The sequence below is a fragment of the Anas acuta genome, chromosome W (assembly GCF_963932015.1).
Source record: "Anas acuta chromosome W, bAnaAcu1.1, whole genome shotgun sequence".
In the NCBI taxonomy this organism is placed as follows: Eukaryota; Metazoa; Chordata; class Aves; order Anseriformes; family Anatidae; genus Anas; species Anas acuta.
In genome coordinates this window covers 4,993,538-5,015,139 of record NC_089016.1, presented here as the reverse complement: position 1 = coordinate 5,015,139, position 21,602 = coordinate 4,993,538, and the positions used below count along the sequence as shown (strand labels likewise).

Genomic DNA, 21,602 nt, shown 5'->3' with positions numbered 1-21,602 from the left:
TTTATAAGCTGCTTTGTACTCACTGCAGTTTTGGGGACGAGAATTCAGGTGCAGCTCAAATACTGATGATGTTCCTGTCGCTCAGGTATGTCCATGAAAAAAGCATCAATGTTTCTTCCAAACTTTTGGGCCTCTGGGAAGTGATTGTGTGGCTGGAAATGAGCTGGCTCTCTGTTCAGGACATCACATCTAACGACGTTTGACTCTACGTGGGGCTTCTGCTGGGCTGCAGGCTGCCATGCAGAAGGGCACAACTCTGCCCTAGCAGCTCTGTGTTATCTAACAGCCCCATGGAGAAGACACGTCAGTCCTGAGGCCATACAAATGCTGCTGAATGGTTGTATATGGGCAGCTGCTGTGATCCCTGTGTGTCCCTTGGGAAAAGCAGAGTGCTGAGATCCTCCTCAGATATGATGAGGTGGGTGAGGGGTTTGGAGATGCGCACTTTGAACCTGGATTCCTCTGCTGTCAGTAGCATTAAGGGTCTATTCAGAGGAACACCTAAGTGTGACCAACCTCCCGAGGTGCCTGCATGGGGCAGCTGAGACCAGGACTGATTGATACAACTTCTGTCTGCACACTGCCCTGAGGGACAGTCCCTTTGCCTTGCAGGACCCCCAAGATTTTACTTGGTGGGCAGTACACCAAGGATTTCTACCTTTAAGGACTTCTCAGGTGTGTAGGACAAGTACAAAAAAAATACACGAAACATACACAATACACCAAGCCCTATTCTGCAGTTGAGTGAATTTCTGCAACAATGATGAAAAGTTCCTTTATATATCATGTCTACAGAAATGTTGTTTTTTCTTCCTTTTAGATGAGCCTCAAGGTCAAGAGACATCAAATGTCCAACAGCAGCTCCATCACCGAGTTCCTCCTCCTGCCATTTGCAGACACACGCGAGCTGCAGCTCCTGCACTTCGCGCTCTTCCTGGGCATCTACCTGGCTGCCCTCCTGGGCAACGGCCTCATCCTCACCGCTGTAGCCTGCGACCACCGCCTCCACACCCCCATGTACTTCTTCCTCCTCAACCTCGCCCTCCTCGACCTGGGCTGCATCTCCACCACTGTCCCCAAAGCCATGGCCAATTCACTCTGTGACTCCAGGGCCATTTCCTATGCAGGGTGTGCTGCCCAGGTCTTTCTCTTTCTATTCTTCCTCTCTGCAGACTATTCCCTTCTCACCATCATGTCCTATGACCGCTACGTTGCCATCTGCAAGCCCCTGCACTACGGGACCCTCCTGGGCAGCAGAGCTTGTGCCCAGATGGCAGCAGCTGCCTGGGGCAGTGGGGTTCTCTATGCTCTGCTGGTCACTGCCAATACATTTTCACTGCCACTGGGCCGAAGCAATGCTGTGGACCAGTTTTTCTGTGAAATCCCCCAGATCCTCAAGCTCTCCTGCTCAAATTCCTACCTCAGGAATGTTTGGGTACTTATGATTGGTGCTTTTTTAGCATCCATGTGCTTTTTTTTCATTTTTTTTTCCTACGTGCAGGTCTTCAGGGCTGTACTGAGGATGCCCTCTGAGCAGGGCCGGCACAAAGCCTTCTCCACGTGCCTCCCTCACCTGTTTGTGGTCTCTCTGTTTGTCATCACTGGACTTTTTGCCTACATGAAGCCCTTCTCAGCCTCCTTTCCAGCCCGGGACCTGATGGTGTCATTTCTGTACTCCGTGATGCCTCCAGCACTGAACCCCCTCATCTACAGCATGAGGAACCAGGAGCTCAAGGGTGCCATTAGGAAAATGATTTCAGGAATGTTTCTGAAAAGTGATAAATTACCCCTCTTTCTCCACAAATGACTTCCTGGGTATTTGTTTCATGATCATTAATGTTACTTTTATCTTCATTGACATTCCCATTCATTAGTTTCTTAGGAAAATGGTTTTTATATATCTACTGTCCACTGAGGAATGAAACTGCTCTGTCAGTTCTCTCTCTTTGCATCTGCTTAATAAAACAGGGTCTCCCCAACTGACTGCCTGAAGTCATGCTTCTTCTCTCAAAGCTCGTGCCAATAACATGTCTGAGGAGTGTGGTGGTTTCACACTGATGGGCAGCTGAACTCCACCACACCGCGCTTTCGCCCACTCCTCAAAGGAACAGCCAGAGAAAACACAGTGGAAAAGGACTCCAGTTTTTTTTTTAAGGACAGGCAGAACACTTACCAATTGCAGTCATGGGCAAAACAGACTCAGTGTAGGGAGATTAGGATAATTTATTGAGCTTTAACTAACAGAGTGGTGCAGTGAGGATCTAAAAACAAAATAAAAACAGCTTCCCTCCTCCCCACCCTTTTGTACTTTCTTTCCTGCCTGGAGCAGTGCAGGGGAACAGGGCCTGTGGTCACTCCATGATGCTTTGTATCTGCTGCTCCTTCACGGTCACTCAGTGCCCCTGCTCTGCATGGGCTCCTCTCCACAAGCTGCAGCTCCAGCCCCGGGCCTGCTCCTGCAGGGGCTTGCCATGGTCCACAGCCTCCTTCAGGCCACATCCACCTGCTCCACGGGCTCCAGCATGGAGATCTGCTTTGCTGTGGGACCCATGGGCTGCAGGGGCACAGCCTGCTCCACGAGGGGCCTCTTCATGGGCTGCATGGGAAATTCTGCTCCGGCACCTGGAGCACCTCCTGTCCTCCTTCTGCACTGACCTTGGTGTCTGTAGGGCTGATCCTATTTACAGGTTCTCACTCCTCTCTCCCAGCTGCTGTTGTGCAGTAGAATTTCTCCTTTCTTTAATATCCTGTCACAGAGACACAACCAGCATTGCTCGTTGGCTCAGCTTTGGCCAATGGCTGGTCCTTTTTCAGCCAGCTGGAACTGAAGACAAGTAGCTTATTGCCATTCTGTGAGCCAGGGTGGGCAGTGACTGAAGCCCCACAAAGTGAGAGATCACCCAAGGTGGAACCTTCCACAGGGATACTGCCAACTTTAGATGTCCACAGCAAAAGAAGTACTCTACAGTGTGGGATTCTGGGGGAGACCAATCTGCTCAAGGAAGGGATGATGGAGAAGGATTCCTGTGGCCCTCAGCAAAGTACCACCAGCTGGACCTAGAAGGAGACACCTGGAAACATCTAGTGTCCTTGGAAATGTTCCCTAGCCTTTCTGAGCACCTGCCACAGCCACTGACCCCTCAGAAGGGCATTAGCAGCAGTGATCCTGATCCAGCTGGGTCTATCCTGTGCAGCACAGCCAGTGTGCAGTCATCTCTTGGGTACCACAGCATGCTTGGTCTACTCATACCACCACCAGCTCAAGGCCCTATGGGGAACATGGGGAGGTGGAGACATGGAAGTGCTGGAGATGTGAGAGGAGGGATAGGGAGAGATCAGATGGGAGCTGACCTTGGCTAGAAGTTGCTTCAAATACTGGTGTTCACCTAATGCAAGACAAGGTCTGGATTGTGGGTACCCGAACTCATGCTCATCATGTAGAGCCATAAGGTCATTCCCCAATGCACCACTGTGCCTGGGAAGTGGCTGAAGAAGGACTGGTGACCTAAACTCCCCATCTCTTAATGCCATTGCCTCCTGAAGGGGAGGCTTGAATCCTCTGTCAGATCTTGCATTGATGGAAGCACGACCCAGCAGCCATGTGAGCTTGCTGCTGTCCTTCAGTACTTGAGTGCAGCACATGTCCTCGAGACAGTCTCCCCCAACCTACGTGCTGTCCCTTACCCAAATGTCACCCCACACAGGGTTCCTCAGCTTCGGTCCATCTGTAAGATTGGAAGGAAGCTGAGACCAGTGGAAAAAGCCCCACAGGAAAAAGAAGCATGCTGAGGATGTCCTGATGCTCTGGTCACCAGCTTATTGTCAATAGGGCTCTCAAGAATGGTCCAAAGCTCTAGCCCACATTCTTAATGTATCAGCAACCTGGAGAAATTGGCCTTGAATTCCCAACCCATGTGCACACACAAACACAGTCTCATACAGACGCACAGATGCACAGAAGGCACGGACACAGCCAAGCATGTACAAACCAACTCCAACAGGGAACAGCACCTTCACAGCCACCACACCACTGCCAGCACACACAGAGCCTTGGGCAACACACCTGGCCCCATCCTATTCCCACCTCAGCCTGTTCTGCTGTGAAGGTCACCAGTGTTCTGTGCTTCCCTTGCAGCACTTACCCATGGGCACAGACACACCCACGGCCCCCTGAGTGTGGGCCTGGGCTTTGGGAACACCCTGATGCCCTGCCCAGGCTATAGGCTGTTCCCCATTTGGCAGCTCCGACCCTGGCTGTCTCAAGAGCCTTCCCTCTTCATCCATCGAGCCCCACCTGAACTTAGCCAGCAAACCCATCATTGCTGGGTTGGTTTCCTGATAATTCAGGTGATGAAAAATTGTAGAATCACAGCCACTTGCCTGCCTCTCTCCCAGTTATCCATGTGTACACGTGTAACTCTGTATATACATTTACCTTTACTTGCACATATAGCTGTAGTTACAGCTGTAGCTATACAAATATATATATCACTACACAGACAGAAAATGTGAATATTCCCACCAAGAAAGGCAGATAGTACAGGTATGATTGTCACAAATTTACCCATTCAAAGATGGAGCATTTCAGGGAACAATCTTAACTCTGTTTTTCTCTGCTCTAACAGGCAGGAGAGGTCAACAAACCACAGATTTTCTCTGTGCCAGGAGTGAGGGGTGGCATGAACAGTCCTGGGCAGGGAGGGTTTTGTGGCATCACAGCTCCATGCAGGACAGAAAATTGTCAGTTTATTGCTGTAGGCCTGAGTACTACCTACTTGTTTTTAAAGCATTTCAAACATTTCACCACCAGCAGCACATTACAGTCAGCTGAAATCACTGAATAGCTTTAATACAATGTGAAAGGTTTCCCATGACATCAAAATTATCATATTTCAGAATGCATATTACAGCAGGAGACAAATACTGATCTTCCCCTGTACTTGCATTGCCAGAATTTCTCTTATGCACTGCACTTCATCTCCTCAGTCTTTGAGGTATTTCTATGTGGTCTTACGAAACAGACCATGATGGAAGTCACCTTTCCAGCAGAGTGTGTGAACATGTGCATTTTCCACTCTTCTGCAGAGTTCCCCTCCACTTGCTCTTGCTCTTTGCTCATTTAAATGCTTCTCATATACCCAGTTGCTCCTAGGGATTTTGGGGAGGTTGAGCTTGCCTGTATTTCAGTAGTCCTTCTCATCATCCCTGCAGTCAACTCTGTATTTCTTTTTTACCATTTTCTATCTCTCTATGTCAAAAATTTCTTGTACAGTCATCCCTTGTGGATGGTGCACCTCGTTGGAGGCAACTTGGAGTTGGCTCACCATTGTGGGCTCTGGTTTCTGTTTATTTCTTTTCATTTTGTTGGTGTTTGTTTCTTTTTTATATATTTTTTATAAATACTGAAACCAAATTTTTCACCTATATAGACCTCCTTTGGACGCACATTGGATCCATGACCCCTAGAGAATGATGCTAGCACTTCTTTGCAAAACTCAAAACTAATGGAAACTAATCTTAAATAAAGAAAATGCTTTCTGTAAAGTGGTCATTGAAAACTTCCTCTTTAAATGCAGGATTGAAACCTCACTAATTAACTGTATAAGTCTGGAAGACAGGATGAAAATGGCTGAATGGTAATGAGCCCCATGGTGCACTTGATGCTGAGTCCATAAACTTCAGGTAGTGAGAAGAGAATGATGTAACTGCAGGAGAAGTAAAAGTCAGAAGGAAACTTTGAAGAGTCTAGGAGCATTAATGGCCCCAGTGAGGGTCATTACTGACAAAGCCTCCCCATGGACTTGTTAGAGCAGACAATTGGAGGCCATGATTGCAGGTAGGCAAAGGCACTGGGCAGGAGACTCTGATGCTGAGTAAAGGCCTTGGTTTGTTTGGTGAAGCAGAAAGGCCAAGCCCTGGCCCCCAGCCCCTGGGCAGGGAGGTCCTGTCCCTCACCCATGGCTCAGGGCTCTTTCAGGGGCAGTGGGATGTGGGGTTTCTGATGCTGTGTGAAGGACAATGCTACGACACCTGCTGGCCTCCCCACTGGGTTGCAAGGAGGCATCAAGGCCCCAGTGTCATGAGCACAGCATCTGTCCTCATGAGCCTCAGTAGCAGAGACAACTGCCATAGCCAAGGGGACAAAGCCCTTGGTTGTGCTGGGGCCTTACAGCCTTGCCAGTGTAGTCAGTGTTCTCCACCACAGGCTGTCCTGCACTGTCCAATTCTTGCCCTATTCTCCCTGCAGACTCTAGGCACACACTTTAATTCTCCCCCTTGCTCTCACCCTGGCATTTTCTTACTTTCACTGATATCTGCCCACCCTCCCTGGCTGTCCTTTGAAACACAGTGGCACGGGCTGACCACAGACTCCTTCTGGGTGATGTCAGGTCCCACAGCACTACCCCTTCAGTGACATTTCCTCCTCCCCATGCCCACTCTTCTCCTTCCAAGCAGCACTTTATCCCACTTTTGGCTCTCTCCTGCTATTTCCCACCACCAGAGAATCCTCAGCAGGACCTTCAAAGCCACATCCCTGCTGCTGGCCTTCCAGCTTCTCAAGTAGACATAACCAAGTTGTGTGCCCATTGCTGTCCGACCACGTGCTCAGGCAGAAGGGACTTGAAAACCTACACCCAAGGCCTCTTCCTGCATGGGGCCTGTCAGGCTCTCAGACAGAGGGCATCTCACAACCAGTGTGCCAAGCAGGTATGTTCTGCTGCCTTATCAGGGATGCTGGCAGGTGTGAGCTGAAAAGCACAGATGTCAGCCAGGAGGCAAGGGCTGAGACATCAGCTGCTTCAGGAAGAAGTCACCTCATAGGCCCTGTCCCCAGCCCTATTACTGCTGCTGGTCTGTCAGCTCCAGAGATTGAGCTGACCAGAGGCTTCCTACTGGTTGTTAAGTTCCTACCCTTAGTTTATGAATTGAATTTTCTACCACTGCTTCAAATATAGAATCATTCTTTGCAGGATCTACTGTGGTCATAGGAACACAAGATGTATCTCTGCCTCTCCCTATCTCTCTTTTCTTCTTCCTCTGCCTGTTATGTCTTGAGAGAGCTCTCTGAAAGAAAAGTCACTGAATCACAGAATCACAGAATTTCTAGGTGGGAAGAGACCTCAAGATCATCGAGTCCAACCTCTGACCTAACGCTAACAGTCCCCACTAAACCATATCCCTAAGCTCTACATCTAAACATCTTTTAAAGACTTCCAGGGATGGTGACTCCACCACTTCCCTGGGCAGCCTGTTCCAGTGTCTAACAACCCTTTCGGTAAAGAAGTTCTTCCTAAGGTCCAACCTAAAACTCCCCTGGTGCAACTTTAGCCCATTCCCCCTCGTCCTGTTGAACTGGTATTGATCCTGAATATCTCCTATGGGACTCCAAACACGTGTTTTGAAGACAGAAGGTCCTGTGTCATATCCTAGCCCCAAATAGGGGTTCCAGCTATGCCAGAGTATACTTGAGGCAGCAGCAATATCTGTGTGGGCAGCTGAATCAAGCCCTGAAGGACATGGTTAGGCCAAATTGAAATGTATGTGGAAAAGTCCTTAATGGAATAAATTTGTAAGATGACTTCAATTTCAGATTTTTTTTAATACTCATCTACAAGTTATTATCATTTTTTAAGAGGTGATATACATGGAGCAGTGAGATATGACACTCCCCCCCCCCTCCCCCCCCCCCCTTTATGTAAAGGAAAAAAAATTGCAACACTTTACAAAAATTAATTTCTTCCTAACACTTTACAGGAAGATTATATTACCAGGATATGCACGTGTTGGCACATTGCACATCTCAGGTCTAAGCAGAGCAGAGAGCAGTGAAGGTTAGAGAGGTTGGATATGTCCTGCTTTTATCTCTTTGCTGTCAAGCAATGGCCACACCTGTGCTAGGACTTCCCTCTCATCCTTCCTGTTTATGAGCCAGCCAAACCTTTATGGCACAAGTGGCAGACTCCAAACAATACCCAAAAGCCCAGAGCACAGACTTATCAGTGAATCATAGAATCATTTAGGTTGGAAATGACCTCTAAGATTATCCAGTCTAACCTTTAACCTAGCACTGCTCAGTCCACCATTAAAACTTGTCATGAAGCCCTACATCTTCATGTTTTTTTATAGACCTCCAAGGATGATGAGTCAACTATTTCCTTTGGCAGCCTGTTCCAATACTTCACAACTCTTTCAGAGAAGAAATTGTTCCTAATATCCAACCTAAACCTCATCTGGCACAACTTAAAGACATTTCCTCTTATAACTTGGTGCTTGGAGAAGAGACTGATCCCCACTTCACTGTAGCCCCTTTACAGTGATTGCAGAGTGTGGTAAAGTCTCCCCTGAACCTCCTTTCCGAGGACAAGAGCAGAGCTGAGGAAGGCAAATGTGACCCCTGCCTTCAAAGAAGACCCAGGAAAATAGAGGCTAGACAACCTTTCCTTGGTTCCTGGGAAGGTGATGGAGCAGCTAATCCTGGAAAACATTTCCAAGTACATGGAAGATCAGGAGTCAGCATGGATTCACCAAGGCTTTGTAGTGACTTAACAACTTGATAGCCTTCTCCAATGAAAAGACCGTGTTGGTAAATGAGGGGAGAGCAGGCAATATTGTCTGTCTTGTCTTCAGAAAGGCTTTTCACCTGTCTCCCATAAGATTCTGACAGAGATGCTGATGAAGCCTGGGCAGAATGAGGAGCCAGTGAGGCGGAATGGAACATGCCCAGACAGCTGGGCTCACAGCCTTGTGGTTCACAGTCTATTTGGAGGTCTGTCACTGTATGGATCAATACTGTCTCCAAACCTGTCCTTTCAGACCTCAATTATTCTATAATTTTGTGATCCTTTTTGGGAAATCAGAATTCCTGGGCATCTCCCTGAAGTGCCAGTGCACTGATGGGTACAGGATGTAGAAGAGAAGAAGGAACCAGAGGTCTGTGTGTGGTTACAGAAATCTCATTTTGGATAGCAGAGTGGCAGCCAGCAACAGGAGTGCAGCCAGGGTTGGACAAGCTTGTAAGGCACGGAGGGGAGCAGACATTACTGTGTGAGAGCAGCAGCAACGCAAGGAGCTCTGCCCTGGTGTTGGTGATGAGAGCTCAGGGGTGTGGATTTAGCAGGCAGACCAATACACATGACCTTGTGTCGCGTTAAAGGGGTGTAGCTGATTAACCGTCACGGGCCCGTTTGAATTCAGAGTACTGAACCAGTCGGACATTCACCAAAACTGGGGGTCCGTTCGGACATTCACCAAAAACGTAATAACCGCCTGGGGGTCCACTCAGACATTCACCAAAAACGTATTAACCACCTGGGGGTCCACTCAGACATTCACCAACAATGCATTAACCGTCTGGGGGTCTGGTTAGATTCAGAACACTGAATTATCACGGATAATCACCCTCACCCAAGTCGCATTAATGAAAGCTATCACAATGCAATCAAGTATGGTTTATTACAGCAACAGATAATCAGGTTCTTTTGGATTGCCGGCGATAGTGACTGTCTGCAAAAGCAAGCTAATATGCATGAAATACACAGGCGTTATAGGTGTTATAGATGTGACAGGTGTTATAGGTGTTGCAGATGTTATAGGTGTTATAGGTGTTACAGATGTTATAGATGTTATAGATGGTATAGATGTTACAGGTGTTACAGGTGTTATAGGTGTTATGGGTGCACAGCCTAGAAATAAACGCGTTGAAAGGATCAAAGACTCTATATAGAGATTTATAAGCAAATATTCAGATCTCACCCAAAGGCGTCCCAATGGGGGGGGAAGAGAGGCTCAGCCCGTCGACTGATCCCAGGAGTCAGGAGGTCCTAAGGATGCTGTATGTCCTCGGGATGGTATCTCCCCTGACGATGGTATCTTCCCTAACATCCCCTCTCTCTTGGGCCAATTTATATTATTTTCTATCTTTTAGGTGGAGCTTGAGTGGCTCTAGTCAAGCATATCTTAGTTATGATTGGTGTAAAGTTTTCCCGTCTCCGTTTAAAGTAATAGGCTCCGAGAAATTCAGAGCGCATGCTCAGTGAGGGGTGGTCGTACCTTGGAGGCGGGTAGCTTTTGGGATGGAGGTGTGTTTTGGTATTATAATGATATTATAATGAGCAAAAAGAACACTAGGGTACAGCATTTGTCAAAACATGACAGGTCTTTGGCTTAGGGTGGCAAAAAGTGCTGCTTTGTGCACAAGAACAATCGAGGTCCCACCTGATCACAGAGCCTAGCCGTGGTGTCTCCACTCCACTCCACGCTCCGTGGTGTTCCTTAGAGCTAGCACACCAAGTTTCCCCAGCGCGATAGCATCTAAGGTTGGGAGCCTAGGGAACGCTCAGATAATGCAGTTATGTCCTACCCTGAAAGCCTCTTCAAAGCTGTACCTTTTCCCTAAAAACGTGAATGTTAGTTTTATTTTCCTAGTTACTTCAGGCATTTACACCACATAATCCACCCCGTGACTATAGTCACTCAAGCTTCACGACAGTTGAAATATGTCGGGGATATCACATACATTCTCGGTTTGAGGTTTATCGAGTGTATGTACATTGTGTAGGGATGCTAAACGTTTCATCATAAACCAGAGTTTAACATACAAACTAATTGTCAGTATAAAACACAATACAGTGAGTATTAGCAGAACAATAACAGGGTGAAGCATCTTGTTGAAGATTCCTTTGGCAGCTGGCGACCATCCAAACAAAGTGTCCCACCAACGGTGTCTCTCATCTCTCTTCACTCTTTCCATCACTCGATGTATTTCTTGTGCATCATGGTGGACAGTAATCAGAGTCTTTTGTCCATTTTCTCGGACTTGTGTCATCAGCTGCTTCAGGTCCTCATGTACCAGCAATTTCTTCACCAAGGTGAGGTTCATTCCAATAGGAGTAGGCAGCAGTTCATGAAGCAAAATATAATTAGATGCAATAAGTTGATAAGAAGTGACAGGAGCTGAGTATTTAAAATCACATCCTAGAATTCTGGTAAAATTGCAAACACAAATATTAGAGTGATTACTGGTATCTACCACTGTATCATCTACGACTATAGAATCACAATGAGTTCTCATACAAACACAACCTTTCCCAATATATATAAGTACAGTTTCAAGGGTTTCATTAGGATGTATCTCAAAGTGGCAAATATTTTGCTCAGTGTCAAGACAAATGTCTTGAGATTCCAGTGTGTTACTTTCACAGATGAAACCTTTTTGTTCACGCACAATGCATGCATTTACATCAATTGTTTGCCACTTTCCTCCCTTTTGATGGGCCCATACTTTATGCTCTTTAGGATAAAGTATAGTTCCATTATGATTGAGTCCTAATGCAATGATTGGATATACATTGTATACGGTGGCATTACTTATAGTAAGTATAAAGGCAACAATTTTATCATTTTCTGCATAATGGGTAAAGTTGACTAATTGCCACCAAGCTTGAAATTCTTTTTCAAATTCTGAAGCATTATCCCAAATCAATTTTCGAATTTCAGTGGGCAAAGTTCCTCCTTCTCCTTCTCTAATAATAGCTGCTGCTACAGATTGTATCCATAACTGCGCTTGGATACAGCTCAAGGCAAGGGAGGTATTGCCTTGGGCTTTTCCAAGGGCATTTACAATTAATTGATGATCATTTTCCTCAATTTGTTCCCAATGGGGTAAAATATCTGATAGAAGCCATTGATTTGCTCCTAAAGCCAATAAAGATGATTTTATTGGTTGTTCCAATTTCCTTAGGTCATCTGTAGTAGCAGTTACTCTACTCATTAAAACCTCAGCATCAATGCTGTTTAATATACCTAATCCTGTCCCTAATAACCCAGTTGCATCCCGTGGCACGCGCTGAGATTGTTTTAGAGAACGTCCATGTAACCATGCTAACCAGCCGGTGTAGGCAGTTCTCAGAAAGGTGGTACATTTCGAGTTAATTTCGGAGATATTAATGTGCAGCGCTAGCTCTACCCTTTTTAGGGACCAACTAGGGTTAAAGAGAATTTGTTGTTGTCCCACATTTTTAATTATGTAAGGACCTGTTTTGAAGATGGAGGGAGTTAGACCAATGGGGGGCTGAGTTGGTTCATTTTCAAATATCTGCGGAGGCAGAGGCTTCTTATCCTTTGTAGTCGATGATGTTTCTGTATTAACCATGAATTCAAATAATATTTCTGTGCCTCTGTAACCCCAAAGACAGTACACAATTATAGGTTTAGTGAAAGTAAAATTGTACCAGCAATCAAAATTTGGTTCTGTTATTTTAGTGCAATCAGTACTATAATTTTGTGGTCTAGTAGAATCAGTGTATACTGTCTTAATTTCAGTAGGCCGATTATAAGTGGATCCATTAGTTATTCGACAACCAATTTGTATTAGCTGGCCAGATGTGGCTTGAAGTTCAGCCATTTTTAGAGAATCATTCCAACTCCATTCATCTTTTGAAAATATTTTGTTTCCCTGTAAAACTAAGGTAGATAAATTTAGGCTCCTTTTGTTCTGAGGTGTTATGGTGTCACTGGGTATATTTCTACTTCCATACTGCAGTATATCAAATGTAATGTATGGTGTTAGGTCAGGTGGTGTAGTTGGATCAGGTTCAATCACATCTATTTTGAATCTAAATAGTAGTCCTGTACACCGTGACTGCGACAGGCCTGAACCTGAGCAGTGTTGTTGCCATATACAAGTTACAATAGTGGGTTCTATCAGGGTAAAATTATACCAACAATCCCACTCATCCGTAGCACAGGACTTTGTAGTCACTTGATTTCCAGATATTGTTATTAATGTGGCTTTCTCGTGAGTTGAGCCATTAACCATTCTACACCCCACTCGGATTTCTTCTCCTGTTCTCCCCTTTAGAAGCGGAAGCCATCTCTCATCCCAGCCCCATTCGTGTCTCGAAAACACCTCAGTTCCATGCATAACCACGGTAGCTAAGTTTAATTTTTCCTTTAAGGCTTGCGTTCCCAAAATACCAGTGTATTTAACATAGGCTTGGGACCACAGCCAGCCTGGTTCTCCTTGGCTGTAAACCAGAAGTGATTGCATCCAGGTCAGGGCGGAGCAAAGTATTATTAATCCAAACTGTTGATTCATCATCTTCCAGCTGTCCATATGCTGTTCGCTCAGGGTTCCTGTAAACATAAAAAGAAAGAAAAGCATGCTCGGTTGTATTCAACCGGCAGGGTCAGAAAGAAGGTGATATCCACCGGGTGCTGATCCGGTGTGTTTTTCCTGAACAATCTTTAGCTTCCCATGCATAGGGATTTTTGGGAGTAGTTAGTGTCATGGGTACTATTCCAATCTGAGGCATTTTTACCAGCACAGGCTGTCCAGGAGAAAATCCTACAGTGTGCTTTTCCATTTTGGTATGATGCTTTTCTGTTTCAGTGTAGTGCTTTGGAGTGATGGTGGTAGAAGATGTACAGAAGGCTTTCATTTTGGGGCAGCCATCTCCACTCCATCTATTATTTATTTGATAGATGGCGTCATGTAACCGCAAATGCCATCCAGATTTGTGAGTATTTGCGAAACGTTTGACCAAACCATTAGTGCGTTCTACAATACCATTCGCTTGAGGATAATAGGGGGTGTGGAATACCCATCGGATTCCTTCCTCTCTGGCCCAGTCCTGTACCACTGCAGCTGTAAAATGTGAACCATTATCACTTTGAATTTCTTCAGGTAGGGGGAGTGTACTGAACCATCCTTTTAATCCTTTTACTGTGTTTTCCCCAGTAGCTGATGCAAAAGCAGTAGCCATAGTGAGACCAGATATTACCTCTACTCCTACTAGAACATACTTCTTCCCTCCTGATGATCGCAATGGGCCGATGTAATCAATCTGCCAGGAGTGCCACAATGTTTTCCTGTCCCGAATGTGCAAGGGAGGTGCCTTACTCGGATGGTCCTTGTTAAGCCGCAAGCGACATTGGGAACAGGCAGTCACCACTTGTTCACACAGTTTGACTGATACAGGCCATCCTCGAGCTATACCTTCCCGGTATAAGTCAGCCCGTCCGGTGTGGCCACGCTTAACATGTAACCATTCGAGCAACCGTTCCCATTCTTGGTTATCATTAGTGAGATCAACTTGACGCAACCGTGTGAGGCTATCTACCTGCTGATTGAATTGGGCAGCTACAGTGTTCGACTGATCATGTCCTTTTACCCATCCTATATGTAGTGTTCGCTGTTTTCCTATCTCTAACAGTTGTTTCCAACTTTCGGTTTGCCAGACTGGAACTCTATTTACCTGCCAATCATTAACTGCCCAGTGACCGATCCACTCAGTAGCTCCTTTAAAAACAGCATATGAGTCAGTATAAATATGGGTAGCACCATGTTGTGCGGCTAATAAAACTGCTCTGAGTTCCCCTACCTGTGCACTGCCTTCACCGGTTTCAATCAGTTTCTCTCCTGTGGCTACTTCCAATGCCACAGCCTTGTATTTCCACTTATTGTTTTCCCTATGAGACGAGGCATCTGTAAACCACACTCCTGTAAGATCACTGTCTTCCTTTAAAGGAGGTGCTTCCTGGATTGGAGATGGTTTGGTCGGTGGAAGCTGAAACAGGAGGGTACTATCTATGTCTTTTTGTAGTTTGGATATTTTAGTATTACCCTCAGTGATTGGCATAATCTCATTAATACCTTCTAAATAGGCATACCATTTACGAACCGTGGGTTTCTGGGCAATGCCAGCAGGTGGTATTGTTCCTTTACGGACTACATCCAGGATACGGAAAGGTCCTCGAACAATCACATTCTGTTTTCTCCTTAATTGCTCTGTCTGTTTCACCGCTCGCACTAAAGACAATAATCCCTTCTCCAGATCCGAATATCTTCTTTCAGTATCACTGAAAGAGTGGGAGCTGAATTCTAGTGGTCTCTCGGGTCCCTCTGGCCCCCTTTGCCATAAGTTACAATGAGAGCCATGTTCACTGAACCCCCATTCCACATGGATAGGGTCAGTAGGGTGTATAGGACCAAGCTGTTGGAACAACCTCAATTCCTTTATTAATAATTCTATTGCATTAGTATGCTGTTCTGTCCACTCCCATGATTTTCCTTTCCTAAGCAAGTTATAGAGAGGACGCGCAATGATAGCAAAACCTGGAATATGTTTACGCCAGTAACTTAAAGCACCCAATACTTGTTGTAATTCCTTTACACTAGAAGGTCTTTGTCCATGTTCTATTTTTTCCAGCGTGTCCTGAGGAATAGAGGCAGCTCCATTAACCCACCATACTCCTAGGAATTTAACTTCCTGAGCAGGCCCTTGGCACTTTGAGTCAGGGATTTCCAATCCTAAATCAGTCAGTGTCTTCCGGATATTTTCCATTGTGCCTTTTACGCTTTCCTGATCCTTTCCCCCTATCAGGATATCATCTATATACTGATATACTGTGTTGTCCGGTGGAATAGGAATTTCTGCTAGAATTTTAGCCAAAGTATTGTGGGCAATCGTGGGAGAATGCTTGTATCCTTGTGGAAGCCTATTAAAAGTATATTGGATTCCTTTCCAGGTGAAAGCAAACTGAGCTTTGTCCTGCTCAAGGAGAGGAATCATAAAAAACATATCTTTAACATCCAAAGCAGCCATCCAAGGATGGGCAGCGCCTTGTATTAATGTCACTATTTCTGCTATGTTTGGGACTGCAGCAGTTAAAGGTGCGGTGTTAGCATTTAACTGTCTGTAGTCCACGGTGAAGCGCCACTGCCCAGTTGATTTCTTTACTGGCCACACTGGTGAATTATAAGGTGAATGGGTCCTTTTAATAATGCCTCTTTCTTCCAATTCTGTTACCACCCCGTCAATCCCCATAAGTGCTGCTGCTGGCAACGGATATTGCCGAACATTAGTAATTTTAGAGGGAGGTAAGGGTATAGATGTTTGTAGCAGGCTCAATTTTACTGTGTCCGAATCCCTTTGATATGTCGCGAAACTCCACACTGTTCCATCAGGGAGTTTCCACGCACGACCACGCAGTACGTCAAATCCTAAAATATTAGTGTATGCAGCACCAACTAATACTTCTACCCTGGTTAATTTTTGTTCCTCTGGCAACCAGAGTGAAATTTTTGCGGTAGGGCATTGTTTTTCCACACCATCGATTCCTGTAAATTTAACCCTGCGTCGACCAGGTGTTATACCCAGGGTCTGTGCGGTCTCATGTGTGATTACTGACATTTGAGCCCCAGTATCAATAAGAAAATTTACCAATATTTTTCGGGGTCCAACAGGAATGGCAATGATAGGGTCAGATTGTTCATTAGAGAGCCATTGAATTGCTAATACCCGCCGAGCAGGGTGGCTCACTGCCCTCCCCGGGGATAGGAGTTTTTTTGCTGAGATTCTGTTTTGTCACTTAAGCTTGGTGCCGAAGGTGTACATTCTTTACGGACGGGATTTTTTCCTGTTAAGCAATCCCCTCCATCTGGTATATTTTTCTTACCCAGAGATTGGACTAATGTACGGAGGTCATCTAGAGAAGCACCACGCAAGAGTGGTCGGGATGCACCCAAAGCTAGGGCCTTACGCCAGAGCTCATCCCGTTCTTTATTAAATTTGAACCTGTTTTTAAAATTAGGGTATCTAGGATTTTTAGTGTGTATTTGGCGGACTCGCCGAGAGTGGTCTTGGGGCTTAATACTGGATGAATTAATCCAGCCCATTCGGCGTCCGTATTTATCTAGGTCTTGGACAAATTCACTCCATGTGGGAATAGGAAAGTTTGGATTTCGCCTACGACCACGATCACCATCCCTATGAGCAGCTTGTATACGATCCTGGGTGTTTGCTACAAACATTTTAAGACAATCAGGGAGCCCACGGATAAGAGGGGTTAACCGAACCGGATCAATAGGAGCTAACATCGGGGATTTCCTAAATTCATCTCTTTCATATATCGCCTGAATACAGGCTGCTTTTTGTACTGCTACTGCCAGGTCAGAATAGCCTGTAGCTCTAATTTCCAGAGGTTCCCCTCTCTCTTGGGGATCTATACCACCTGCCCAATATGCTGCCCGTGCAGTGATAGAATAACTATGGTCTCCTGGTGTGGTAGTTAAAAATACTCCAGGTCCCCAAAAGCCACCTGCTTCTTCCTCACTCAACATAATTCGATCTCCTCCTTCAAGAGAAACTCGCCACACATATTCCACTTCCGATTCCCCTGGTCGCCTTGAGAACTTCTCCTGTATTTTAATCAACTCCGCCGGCGACCACGGGATCGTTCGCACAGTAGTGCGGATTTCATCATTGTCATCAACAGTAGTCTCAGTCTTAACCAAAGGTCTCAAGGAAATCGATTGAGGTTCAGGGTCAGAAACCTCTTCAACACCATCATCATCGTCAGACCAGATATCACCATCCCAACTTTCAGGGTCTGCATTATACAACAGTCTACGAATCTGCTTAACCGGAGCGCAAGGCTGTATTTTAGTTAACAGATGACTAACCCTTTCCAGCAATTGTTTAAGATAATTATTTTCACTCACGAGTTTATCCACTCTAACTCCTAATGCCTTTCCTGTCTCCCTTTCAAAGGCCAATGATGACTTCAATATTTCATTCTCTGATTTCAAAGCGGTATGTTCCGCATCAGAGATCAGTTTGGGAGCAGGAGTTTCCTTAGCTTCTTGCTGAGCACAAGTCAAACAAGCTCCTAACACAGCACAAATCGCACTTTTACCCTTTCTTAGACCAATCTTTCGTGAAGCCTGACACTGCTCAATGCGCTCCACCACCTTTTCTTCATCTTTCCAAAACTTTTGGGCCCATTCCTTCCCCGCCTGGGAAGGGGCACATTTGTATTTTTGCAGAAGTTTATCCATAGCAATCCTGCCGACTACGCCAATTTTACTGTCGCGTTAAAGGGGTGTAGCTGATTAACCGTCACGGGCCCGTTTGAATTCAGAGTACTGAACCAGTCGGACATTCACCAAAACTGGGGGTCCGTTCGGACATTCACCAAAAACGTAATAACCGCCTGGGGGTCCACTCAGACATTCACCAAAAACGTATTAACCACCTGGGGGTCCACTCAGACATTCACCAACAATGCATTAACCGTCTGGGGGTCTGGTTAGATTCAGAACACTGAATTATCACGGATAATCACCCTCACCCAAGTCGCATTAATGAAAGCTATCACAATGCAATCAAGTATGGTTTATTACAGCAACAGATAATCAGGTTCTTTTGGATTGCCGGCGATAGTGACTGTCTGCAAAAGCAAGCTAATATGCATGAAATACACAGGCGTTATAGGTGTTATAGATGTGACAGGTGTTATAGGTGTTGCAGATGTTATAGGTGTTATAGGTGTTACAGATGTTATAGATGTTATAGATGGTATAGATGTTACAGGTGTTACAGGTGTTATAGGTGTTATGGGTGCACAGCCTAGAAATAAACGCGTTGAAAGGATCAAAGACTCTATATAGAGATTTATAAGCAAATATTCAGATCTCACCCAAAGGCGTCCCAATGGGGGGGGAAGAGAGGCTCAGCCCGTCGACTGATCCCAGGAGTCAGGAGGTCCTAAGGATGCTGTATGTCCTCGGGATGGTATCTCCCCTGACGATGGTATCTTCCCTAACATCCCCTCTCTCTTGGGCCAATTTATATTATTTTCTATCTTTTAGGTGGAGCTTGAGTGGCTCTAGTCAAGCATATCTTAGTTATGATTGGTGTAAAGTTTTCCCGTCTCCGTTTAAAGTAATAGGCTCCGAGAAATTCAGAGCGCATGCTCAGTGAGGGGTGGTCGTACCTTGGAGGCGGGTAGCTTTTGGGATGGAGGTGTGTTTTGGTATTATAATGATATTATAATGAGCAAAAAGAACACTAGGGTACAGCATTTGTCAAAACATGACAGGTCTTTGGCTTAGGGTGGCAAAAAGTGCTGCTTTGTGCACAAGAACAATCGAGGTCCCACCTGATCACAGAGCCTAGCCGTGGTGTCTCCACTCCACTCCACGCTCCGTGGTGTTCCTTAGAGCTAGCACACCAAGTTTCCCCAGCGCGATAGCATCTAAGGTTGGGAGCCTAGGGAACGCTCAGATAATGCAGTTATGCCCTACCCTGAAAGCCTCTTCAAAGCTGTACCTTTTCCCTAAAAACGTGAATGTTAGTTTTATTTTCCTAGTTACTTCAGGCATTTACACCACACCTTGTAGTTGGTGTCACCTAGAGACGTCCTCTAATAAAAAAAGCAGCAGAAGGCATGGCCTTCCTCAGACAACTGGAAAATGCCTCATGTTTACAGGCAAAGGTCCTCATGAGGGAAACTGAAAGACACCAATTCTGCTAGAATACCCGTACAACAGAGCACAAGCCATTTAATGGTGTCCTGGTTTCAGTTAGGAAAGAGTTAATTTTCCTCCTAGTAGCTGGTAGGGTACTATGTTTTGGCTTAGGATGAGAAGAGTGCTGATAACACGATGTTTTAATTGTTGAAGAGCAGTGCTTACACCAAGCCAAGGACTTTTCAGCTTCTCACTCTGTCCTGCCAGCGGGCAGGCTGTGGGTGCAGCTGGGAGGGGACAGACCCAGGACAGGTGACCCAAACTGGCCAAAGGGGTATTCCAGTATTCCATACCATCTGACATCATGCTAAACAATATGTAGGGGTGTCTAGCCGGGGTGGGGAGGCCAGGACTGCTCGGGGTTAGGCTGGACATTGGTCAGCGGGTGGTGAGCAATTGCATTGTGCATCACTTGTTTGGTACACATTATTAGTAGTAGTAGTATAATCATCATTATTGTTTTTATTATTTTTGTTATTATTACTATTGTAATTATTATTTTTCTGTCTTAATAAACTGTCTTTATCTCAACTCACAGGCTTCACTTTCCCGTTTCTCTCTCCCATCCCAGAGCGGGAGGGGGGAGGGTGAGCGAACGGCTGTGTGGTGTTTAGCTGCTGGCCACGTTAAACCACAACAAATGTGTTTCTGGAGGGCATCAATGCTGAATTTATGAGCATGTAGAGATAATGTAAGGACAGCCAAAGCCCTCCAGGAATTGAATCTGGCTAAGGACATGAAGAACAACAAGAAAGACATCTACAAGGAGATCAGCAGTGAACGGAAGGCTGGAGAAAATGCAGGCACACTGCTAAATGAAGGTAGGGCCCTGGAAGCAGAGGACATCGAGACGGATGAGGCACACAGTGCCCCCTTTGCCACACTTTTTCCAACCCTTCCTTCTAGAATGTCAAGTCATTGAGATCAGAACAAAAAAAGACTGCAGCAAGGAAGCCTGACTTTGAGTTGTGGAGGATCTCGTTAGGGAACCCTTGGGCAAATTCCAAAGAATGTGACTGGGTGGAGTCAGTGAGAATTTATGAAGTGGAAACCATGTTTAACCCACCTGCAGACTTCCACTAAAAGATGTCCTCAGATCATGGGATTTTGTGGTTTAAGGGCACAGTAGAAGTTGTGGAAGCAGTAGAAGTTGTCTAAACTTGTGTAAGGCTTCTGACACTCTCCCCTAACACCCTCCTAGAGAAGATGATGAGGTATGGACTAGACAAATGGAAAATGAGGTGGACTGGACCTTTGCTCAATGTCTGGTTTCAGAGGGTTGTGACCAGATAGAAACAAATCAGCTGGAGGTCACTCATGACTGCAGCCTACAAGGATGCAATACTTGGCCAACTCTGTTTAGTGCCTTCATTTACCATCTGTACAATGGCACAGTGTGCACCCTCAGGAAATTTGCAAATGATATGGATCTGAGAGCAGCGGCTGACACACAAGATGGTTGTGCTGTTCTTTAGAGGAACTGTAGCAGGCTGGAGAACCTGGCAGAGAGGAACCACGTGAAATTCAGTGAAATGTTCCAGCAGGAAGTGAAATGTTCCAGCAGGAAGGACACCCAGCACCAAGACATTGCTTGGGGCCAACCAGCTAGAAATCAGCTTGGTAGTGAAGGATCTGGGTTTTCCGGTGGTCAACAACATAAACAGGAGCCAGTCATGTGTCATTACATCAAAGAAGGCCTCCAGCACCCTGGGCTTCATTATTATGAGCCTTGCCAGCACATTGAGGGAATTGGTCCTACCTCTTTACTCAGCCCTGCTGAGGCCACACCCAGGGTGCAGTGTGCAGATCTGGTCTGCCCTGTGCAAGAAAGACCTGGATGTAGTGCAATGTTTCCAGTAAATGCCAAAAAGATGCTTGAGAGATTGAAGCATCGTCAGATGAGGAGAGGCTGGGAGAGCTGGGAGTGTTCAGCCTGGAGAATGTCTGGGGGGTTCTTGTCCATGTTATGTGAAGACCTGATGAAAGGATATCAGATAAGGCAGCCCGAGTCTTTTTTGTGGTGCTCAGTGACAGGACATGAGGCAATGGGTACCAAATGAAACATCAGTAATTTCACCTGAACAGGAAAGCCTGAAAGTGGGCTGTGGTGCCCATGGGGTGATCCCGCATGGCAGTGCTGGTCTGGGTGGGAAGCAAAGCCAGCCAAGTGGAGGTTCCACCTGTTAATCCCTCTCCCCAAGGCCTATGGATATGGCAGGAGACTGAAGAGATGATGGTGCATTGCCAGTGACTCTAGATGTGACCGCTGGTGGTACTTCACTAACAATGA

General features: G+C 45.9%; 2 protein-coding genes across 2 annotated transcripts; one reads left to right on the top strand and one right to left on the bottom strand.

The window, feature by feature from the left end:
* Positions 1–214: 214 nt before the first annotated feature.
* LOC137847209 (olfactory receptor 14C36-like) lies at positions 215–1,844 on the top strand. The gene has a single exon (XM_068665490.1). The coding sequence runs from the start codon at positions 821–823 to the stop codon at positions 1,805–1,807; it is 987 nt and encodes a 328-aa protein (XP_068521591.1). The 5' UTR covers positions 215–820; the 3' UTR covers positions 1,808–1,844.
* Positions 1,845–9,336: 7,492 nt separating this feature from the next.
* On the bottom strand, positions 9,337–12,453 carry LOC137847266 (uncharacterized). Its single transcript, XM_068665560.1, has one exon. It carries the CDS (start codon positions 12,401–12,403, stop codon positions 10,481–10,483), a length of 1,923 nt encoding a protein of 640 aa, XP_068521661.1. The 5' UTR covers positions 12,404–12,453; the 3' UTR covers positions 9,337–10,480.
* Positions 12,454–21,602: the final 9,149 nt, after the last annotated feature.

Coding starts and splice junctions, on each gene's coding strand:
- LOC137847209 (XM_068665490.1), top strand. CDS start 821: ATGAGCCTCAAGGTCAAGAGACATCAAATGTCCAACAGCAGCTCCATC.
- LOC137847266 (XM_068665560.1), bottom strand. CDS start 12,403: ATGGCTGAACTTCAAGCCACATCTGGCCAGCTAATACAAATTGGTTGT.